This window comes from Natrix helvetica (assembly GCF_964273705.1).
Source record: "Natrix helvetica genome assembly, chromosome: 1".
Lineage (NCBI taxonomy): Eukaryota > Metazoa > Chordata > Lepidosauria > Squamata > Natricidae > Natrix > Natrix helvetica.
In genome coordinates, this window is record NC_138548.1 from 289,703,738 (window position 1) to 289,713,436 (window position 9,699).

General features: G+C 36.9%; 1 protein-coding gene across 2 annotated transcripts in view; it reads left to right on the top strand.

The window, feature by feature from the left end:
* The window catches only part of CYFIP2 (cytoplasmic FMR1 interacting protein 2), a 71,032-nt gene that overhangs the window by 55,661 nt on the left and 5,672 nt on the right, over window positions 1–9,699 (top strand). For both annotated transcript variants that reach the window (XM_081938949.1, XM_081938950.1), the window contains exons 29-30: window positions 8,701–8,939; window positions 9,195–9,342. In XM_081938949.1, coding sequence (XP_081795075.1) covers window positions 8,701–8,939; window positions 9,195–9,342 — 387 coding nt within the window. The remainder of the gene's footprint in view (window positions 1–8,700; window positions 8,940–9,194; window positions 9,343–9,699) is intronic.

Here is a 9,699-nt window from a genome sequence, read left to right on the forward strand (position 1 = left end):
AATGCCCTCTGGACAAAGATTTTTTTATGATTGCTTGTTAAAACAATGGTTCTCAACCTTTTCTTCACCACAAACCCCCTTTAGATACCTTTTGTGTCCAAGGACCCCCAAGTCTTAACTCAAGATTTAAATCATACCATTTCTTCAATGCTCACAGGCCCCCTGTGACGACATTGTGGAACTCCCATAGGTCCGAGGAATACAGGTTGAGAACCACTGTCATAAGGATAAAAGAACAGGAGCTAACCTAAGTTCTGGGGACATGCTTGTCCAAACTGAGGCCTGTGACTGACAATGGCATTTTTGGAGCATTGCCAGCCTCAGTCTCTCCAGGAATGGATACCCGCAGCTTCTTTTCCTAGCCGCACCAAGTAAGGCAGGCGGATTCTGCTTGGGGAAGAGTGTCCCAAAGATAACAAAGCTCAGGTTATGCATAGGGTTTTATAAATAATGACCATCACATTGAATTAAGACCAGAAACCCACTGGCAACTATTAGAATTGTTGTTGGTTAGAGCTCCAAGCTTGGTGATTTGGTTGCAAACGTTTTGTCCCCATTCAAATGGGGACGAAATGTTTACAACCAAATCGCCGAGCTTGGAGCTCAAACCAACAACATAACTACCAACCCGAGCTACTAATATTCAAGGACATTTCAACTATTAGTACTCCGTAAAGTAAGGAACCAGCTAGCATCACACAACAGGAAGGTGGCTGTATTCTGTGCCAGCTGCAGTTCTGGTTCACTTTAAGGGCAGCCAAGTGTGAATTACAGTAGTCTAAGAGATAACAACAGCACATCACTGTCATCTTAATGAGTTTGAAATAATTCCGTGAGTGCTTAAAACAATTTAGAATTACCCTGATGGAGTACTTTTGAGTTTCTAGAACTATTTCGTACTTTGACTTGGTTTGTGGTTCATGTTGCCTTGCTCAGCATATTGGCCACATTTATTTGTTTATTTATTAGATATATATAATGCCATCCAACTCATCCAGTTTGACAGCATTAAAAACAATACATCAAATAAAAACCATACAACAATAAGTAATAGAATTTATAAGTACAAAATATAAAACGGCAACGAAGCAAATAACAAAACAATCATAGGAGATTTATTTATTTATTTGGAAATCTTGACTCCTGAGAGCAACTCCATTTCAGTAACAGCCTTAGAGCAAAAGCTTCACAGAACGTGATAATGTGTGTTATTACAGATGGTGGAGAAATTTGTCATGTAGAAAAAAAAATCCATGTAATCACTAGGAGTCGAAAATGACTTGATGGCACATAATCGGTCAATCAAAGGAAATCATACATAACCAGGCAATCTGCTTAGTACAGATCACAGGTTCATATGCATTTATCTTACCGTTGAGTATAAATTCTAGATTTTTCTATCCAAACCTTTTGAACCAATAGACTGTTGCCTATTCTTGACCCAGGCTTCACTTTTGGCAATAGAACGTCTCTGTAATAAAGAGATGGAGATAACCTTGTGTTCCACAACTGTGCCTTGTCCAAGCATAGTTGGTTCTCCCTTGAGAGCTTCAGCCCTGAGATGAATGAACATAGCATTTCAGAAGATTTGGTATTACATAAACCCAAGTAGACTCTTCAATTTGCCTTCTCATCCCTTGCTTACCTTCCTTTTTGCAGCAAAGAGAGACATGAGGATTCATGTTTTACCACTTGTTGACTGTCATTGCAAATGTGACTTTAAAACGTTCTACAATTTTTATTAGATTATTTAGGAATGGTGTTCCATTAAACTTTTAAACCACTGTCGTTGGTCTATATGTGTCCCGAAACATAGCCATTGAATCCTCTTTTGGGTTAATTCCTCATCCCAATTATCAGGAGGAGAAAAGGTAAAGAGGGGGCCATGGTTCTATATCAAGACATTTTCTTGATTCTCTTTCTTAGTGTACCCTTCACCAGAACCTGCAATCAATCCTGTCTCTCTGATGATAACACATATTTTGACAATTTGATTACTTGTCACCCTTTCAAGTGTACATTACACAGGCATACACAGACATGCTATATTTTTGAATACATACTTATAATGGCCAGTCTGGACTGGTTGCAATTCAGGAAATGTTGGGCTTTCTCTACGCTTTTATATTCTGTGGCTTGGCTCACTTGCATGAGTTACTTAATCTTTGTGCTTGGCAAAGCCCCTTTTTTGCTACATTTCTGCTCTTTGCTTGTGGTTCTTTTTTAATAGAAGTCTCGGCCTTGAAGCTGTCAGCTACTGTATACTAGGTTTTTTTCCCCCTTTTATGATTATGACTTCAAAAACCTCTGAGATGGTCAGACACTTAATTAAAAAAAAAAGACAGAATACCAGTATAGTACAGGCTACGTGTCTGTCTTATGATTCCCAGTATTCCAACATTTGTTCTGGATCACCACATTTAAATATAAATTCATTTCTTGGGCCTATTTTGAACTGATCCCTGTGGAGGACTAAATGAAGGAATACAAGGAAGTTTGTGACAAATATTCACCTGTGTTTGCTTTTCCAAGGTTTCCAATGTGGGAAGACAGTAACTCATAGAATCCCCAGATATCATGATGGTAGTTGCTGTCGCTACACAAATGGAGGAGCCCAACTCAGAAAGTGTTTTTTCTGTGCTTGGGGGCTTATCTGTATGTAATGCTTTGCTCCTTGTATGACATCCATATATCCAAGTCTTACATGATGAGTTGCCTTATAACAGCAGTCCAGATAAAACGAATGGTGTAGGGTTTCCTGCCTAAGCAGGGGTTGGACTAGAAGACCTTCAAGGTACCTTCCAACTCTTGTTATTGTATTTCTAATGACATCCAATGCTCCTTTTGATTTCAGTGAGAGATTTGTAAGCCTGTATCAGCTGTATCTCGTGACACACGAGAACATTTAATGAAACATTTAATTTAGAGCCAATCTAGATGTGACCCAATGAAAAAGCCAAAATTAGATTTTTTCCCTAAAAAAATAATTAAAAACTTCACTAGCAGTCCCTTATGAAGGAACCTAGCTTGCTCAGCCTTGAACCTTCTTTAAATCCTCATAGTTAGTCTGTGAAGCTGCACAAACTGCTAGCAATTGTTTGCAATTCATACAGCAGATTCCAATTAGAAATATTCCTCATCCGATTATGATCTTAGATTTTACACTACACCTTAAAGATATAATTTGTTCACTCTTCTTGTACATCCTATGGATGTACAGATTGCTCCTGATGATTTAAATTCAACTGAATCAGTTCAGAATGATTAATGCTACAAAAACACAAATGCTCATGGTTGAAACTAAATCTATTTGGATGTCTCTAATACAATTATTCAAACTGAATCAGCTGTCCTATTTGGAAAGTCAAGTCAAATTATACATTCTATTGATTGAATCTTGGGATTTAATATTTGCTGACTTCCTAATACAACTTGCTCATTTTTCAAATAACTCAAGGTTACTAAAAGTTCAGGAACTTGTCCAGGCAGTCAACAGGAGTCAGAAACTGACTTGAAAGTGCATGTAGGCATACCTATTCACTAGTCAAGATCTTAATATACTATCAGATACTCCTCAATCATTTACCAGTATTAACCTGAATTGTTTCCATCTTAGTATACATAGTAAGAACATTCTGAGGCATTGAATATAAACCAGTACAGAGCGAGATGTGTTCTCAGTGATCTCAGATTATTGTTCCTAACATAGCAAAGCCTTGGGCCTTCTTCAGAGGTGGTGTTCAGCAGGTTCTGACCAGTTCTGGAGAACCGGTAGCAGAAATTTTGAGTAGTTCAGAGAACCAGTAAATACCACCTCTGACTGGCCCTGCCCCCATCTATTCTCTGCCTCCCGAGTCCCAGCTGATCAGGAGGAAATTGAGATTTTACAGTAACCTTCCCCTGGAGCAGGGTGGGAATGGAGATTTTATGGTATCCTTCCCCACCAAGCCATGACACGCCCGCCAAGCCACTCCCACAGAACCAGTAGTAAAAGAATTTACCACCCAACCACTGGCCTTCTTGCTCTTGGATTGTTTGCTGCTGAGTAATATTAATACAAACCCCACAGATACTTCTGTGGGGAAGCTGTCCATATTTCTGTGGGATCCCACTGAGTTTTTCACAGCTCAGCTCCTAGATTAATACCTCCATTTGAATTGCACCACATTGTACCCTTTCTCTGAAGTGCAGATAGGCATTCCTTAATCTTCAAACATATTGTATACAAAATTGAGAACCTTGTGTACCTCAGCATTTTTAATGATTATTATGAAAAACACCAGAGGAATAGGTGTGAAACAATGTAGTTCTGAAAGATATGTCACGCTAGTCTCAAGAAAACAATAAAATATCTATTTTTCCTTAATTATATCGTTAATTTCAGGAAAGGTCTAAAATATAGAATATATACATTTTCTATACAATAATTTCATTTGTACCACTTTGCATTTTCTCTAAAGTTATTTTTTCCCCTTTCAGAATGTCCCTGTGACTCTATTTGTTTGTTTGTTTATTTATTTATTTATTTTATACACTACCCATCTCACCATCGAAAGTGACTCTTTACTTTAGATAATAACAATAGAACTCTAATCTCAGATTTGCTACATGAAACAAATATGGACTTAGATTTTGTTAATCACACTTTGAAACTATTGAGAAACATTGTGTTGCTATTGATACTAGTTGATGATAGTTTCCATTAAAATGATTAGAGCAGAAAAGAGACTGGAATCTTTTTGTCAGTTAAGGAAATACTTAACTATCAATGTAGCCGTTTTTGTAAATGTAGAAATATATTCATTGGGTAGCACAAAGATGTTGAAAAATAAATCAACATCTTTATTAGACAACTCTATTTAGAAACTTTAAGAAACTCTTATTAAATAAGATTCCCAAAAGGATAAGAACTTTATTCTCTTGCTTTGCCTTGAAATATTGTATTCGCTTTTAAGTCTTTTTCTCATTGAAGAGATATGAGTTCATTTATGTGTACAACAATTTATATACCGTGGTGTCCGCTGTGAAGACTCTAAGACAGTTTATCACACCTAATGCAATATGATAAAACCAACCTCCTTATGAACAATCTCGGCCCTATAAAAAATATTCCATAAAGGTTAATATAACAGCAACCACAATAGCAACAGCAACAATAATCCTATCAAGAACAGGGCTTATCTCCACTATTAGCAGCCAGGTGCACAACAGAACAGCATACTTTGGTTGGTTTTAGTTTGGGGACCTCATAAATGTAAGGGGTACAAATGGGTCCTTCATGTGCAGCTACAACTGAGAAAATCACCTTTGGGCCACCATCTCGCTCACTTTATATAACGCAGAAACGCTAAACTTTCTGCCTGAATAAAAGAGGACAGGAACTGTATGTTTAGAAAAGATGATCCTATATACGGACTCAGCCTTGTAATCTCCAGCACTTTGAATTGGACTTGGAAAACTATTGATAACCAATGCAGTGATGAAAATATTGGTGTGGTACTGCTAACTGTGTTTATGCCTATTGGCCACTAGGGATCTGTTTTTTGGGCCTACTGTGGCTTCTCAATTGTTTTTTGAAGAGTTGTCTTCAAAAGCATACCCATGTAGAGTTCTATATATTTTAGTAGTCCAGTCATTAAGCATCAGATTACTCCAGGAAATCTTGTGGGGTTTTTTTCCTAATTGTCCCAGCTGACATTTATTTACAAAAAAATAAAGTAAATTCTAGCCACTAATGTGTCAATTATTCAAAGGACATTCCGCTTTTGTTAATTTTAAAGACATATTGTCCATGTATGTTAAAAAATCTCATATCTAGAAATGATCTCTTAGTCAAAATCTGATTTGAATAAATCAGTAAGAATGCAACTGTTGCGTAATGAAAAGTATTTAACCCCATTCCCAAACCCATATTTGATTCCAAATTCTATAATTCCCACTGAGTTTAGTGGGAAATTATCTGAGAGGAAACCAGTGTAAGATTTCAATATAAGAATCTTCAACATGCAAAAAAAGTAGCAGATGTATAGACTGATAATTATTTTCAGGGATCCCAATATGGACTGACTTGCAAATATGTACTCCTTGGTAAAATGCATCTGTAGTCATAGTTTTCTATATCAATGATTTCAATGAGGGAGTAAATGGGGAACTCACCAAATTTGCAGATGACACCAAGCTGGCAGGAATAGCCAACTCTCCAGAGACAGGCTAAAGATACAGAAGGATCTTGACAAACTTGAACATTGGGCACTATCTAATAAAATGAAATTCAATGGTGAAAAGAGTAAGGTTCTACATTTAGGCAACAAAAAATGGAATGCACAGGTACAGTGTAGGTGGTACCTTGCTCAACAGTAGTAACTGTGAAAGGGATCTTGGAGTTCTAGTGGATAACCATTTAAATATGAGCCAGCAGTGTGCAGCAGCTGCCAAAAAAGCCAACACAATTCTAGGCTGCATAAACAGAGGGATAGAATCAAGATCATGTGAAAATACACTTTATAATGCCTTGGTAAGGCCACACTTGGAATACTGCATTCAGTTTTGGTCACCACGATGTAGAAAAGATGTGGAGACTCTAGAAAGAGTGCAGAAAAGAGCAACGAAGATGATTAGGGGACTGGAGACTAAAACATATGAAGAACGGTTGCAGGAACTGGGTATGTCTAGTTTAATGAAAAGAAGGACTAAAGGGAGACATGATAGCAGTGTTCCAATATCTCAGGGGTTGCCACAAAGAAGAGGGAGTCAAGCTAGTCTCCAAAGCATCTGAGGGCAGAACAAGAAGCAATGGGTGGAAAATAATCAAGGAGAGAAGCAACTTAGAACTGAGGAGAAATTTCCTGACAGAACAATTGATCAGTGGAACAGCTTGCCTCCAGAAGTTGTGAATGCCCCATCACTGGAAGTCTTTAAGAAGATGTTGGATAGTCATCTGTCTGAAACAGTGTAGGGTTTCCTGCCTAGGCAGTGGGTTGGACTAGAAGACCACCAAGGTCCCTTCCAACTCTGCTATTGTATTGTATCTTTTAGCTTTCAGTGCCTAATGGATGGAACATTTAGCATATGCATGCTAGATGTTCCACTTTTTTTCAACTAGAAGTAATGAGTAACTCCTACCTTAATTGCAGGTTTTTTAACCTAAAGGATAAACAGTAGTGAAATAACTCGACATGTACTAATGAAGGTGCCTTAGCATTTTTGTGAAGCAAATAGATAAAGTCCATCCAGCTGTGCTCTCTTGTGGTTGCTACTGCATTATCAAAAGACTGAAATGGCATAGCTGTGTGATGGCTGAGATACCTTTAGTTGGTCACTGTAGTAATCCATCTCATTCTGCCATCCTGCCGCCCATTTCTATGCTGCATATCTGTATTTTCATCATGTTGCTCTCTTTCAAATGAAAATGTAGAAAATTGACAAATGCAGTTCTCCAGGCAATAGTGTATGTATGTGTGTGTGTGTGTATGTGTGTGTGTGTGTATTGTGTCACAACCCCTGGTATGCCCAAAAATATGGGAGGGAACACACTGTTTCCCTTTGTCTGTCTTTCGGCTCACTCCAGGAGACCATCCAGGCAGAAAACCATATTTTTAATGTTGACTTTGTTATATTTGTGTTGTATTTGTGCTGATAAATCAATATGTAATACAGCCCAGGTTCAAATCCCAGTAAGGGTATAGCTAGCTGATGAGAGCTAAATAGCTTGAAATAGATCTATACTAGTCTCCCTTTATTTATTTATCAGCACAAATACAACACACACATATACATATATATATATTGTAAAAAAATATTTTTGACATATTTTACTACAGCTTCTGGGTTCTACAAAATTCAGTGAAAGAAATATTTTTTTATTTTCAATTTTCAAAGCAGAGAAAAATAATTGTTTTTCTTACCTCAAAAATGCTTATTTTCTTGCAGTCATAACTAAAATACACAATGAAAAATTACCGGAAAAGTGACATTTTTCCCCCTAGCCTCTCTTTATTATCTGTCACATTTTCAGTTTCTCATGAATTTTGCATTACAGATTATCAATATTAAATTTAAGCATATAATCTGATATGTAAGATCATCTTAAACAAGGAAGTGCAAATTCACAAAGGCTTGCAGATCTGGATTAATAATGTATCATAAGCAGATACTGTTAACATAATTAATAAATGCACATATAAAATACATGGTCTTGTGCAAGTTACACTCCATAGAAGTTAAATATTCACTACATAAGAAAACATTATTGGAGATATATATTTCATTGTCAGGAATGCAGTTTGCAGGAAAACTACATTGTGCAGAAAATTATTATTATTATTATTATTATTATTATTATTATTATTATTATTATTATTATTATTATTATTATTATTATTATTATTAAAAGCCTAATACAGAAGCAAATGTTGGCTCTTTCCAAAATCTCATTTCATTCAAAAAATACCAGTAAAGTAATAAATATTTAGATAAAATATACAAAGGTGTATTAGAAAGCAACTTCCTTAAACTAAATAACAAGGCAGTTCAGTGTTCTCAGGCAAACTTTACCAGTTTTTAATTAAATCTAAGCTGTCTAAGCCCTTTTTTAAACATTTTAACAAGTTCCAAACTTTACTGGAGGGCTGGGTGGGGAGATCAATCTGGAAATTCTGGGAGAAATTGGTATCTCCTAATAGAGCTTTTCTTCCTCATCAGCAAATAGCCATAGCCCGTGAAGGAGACCTGCTGACCAAGGAGAGATTGTGCTGTGGGCTGTCCATGTTTGAAGTTATCCTGACCCGCATTCGTAGCTACCTCCAAGATCCCATCTGGCGTGGGCCTCCCCCAACAAACGGTGTCATGCATGTTGATGAATGTGTTGAATTTCACCGACTCTGGAGCGCCATGCAATTTGTGTACTGCATTCCAGTTGGAACAAATGAATTCACTGCTGAGTGAGTAGGCCAGTGTTGAAGGCTATATCCATTTTGCAAAGAGCTGAGATTTTATGACATGTAAATCTATATGGATACTTTGCTAGTGATTGGAATCCTTATTTTTGAGGCCAGTCCTAAATAAAGGCCACGTGGCTTTCTTTTTGTTGCATGAACTTCTCAGCATTTATTATTTCTTCATAGAATCAAGTGAGAAGAATTCCAAATCTTTCCATCATTTCCAAATAATGTCTTCCCTATTCCTTTTTATTCTAGACAGTGCTTTGGAGATGGCTTAAACTGGGCTGGTTGCTCAGTCATAGTTCTTCTGGGGCAACAGCGTCGTTTTGATCTTTTTGACTTCTGCTATCATCTGTTAAAAGTGCAGAGACAGGATGGGAAGGATGAAATCATAAAGAATGTGGTAAGTCTGAGAGGGAACACATGGACCAGTATGTCATGTGTAGAGTTTGTTCTTCCAGCTAACTGTACACTATACATTGAACATTGGTGGTTCCCCAGAGTTTAAACAATTTTTTTACATATCCCAGGTGGAAACTTGAAAATGGTTTTATGTCAAACTTCAGAACTTTTGCACTGCACTGAATCTGTTTCAGTGAGATGACTTTATTGGCCATGAAGATCCAAATTTCTGAAACTTTGACATTCTTCATGCAAAACATGTGCTTTACAAAGCCATGGAATTCCTTCTGAAATTGTCTTTTTTTATTTTAAAGAGAGTAGACAACTGTCTATCAGATTACCACAACTTGTATTTCGG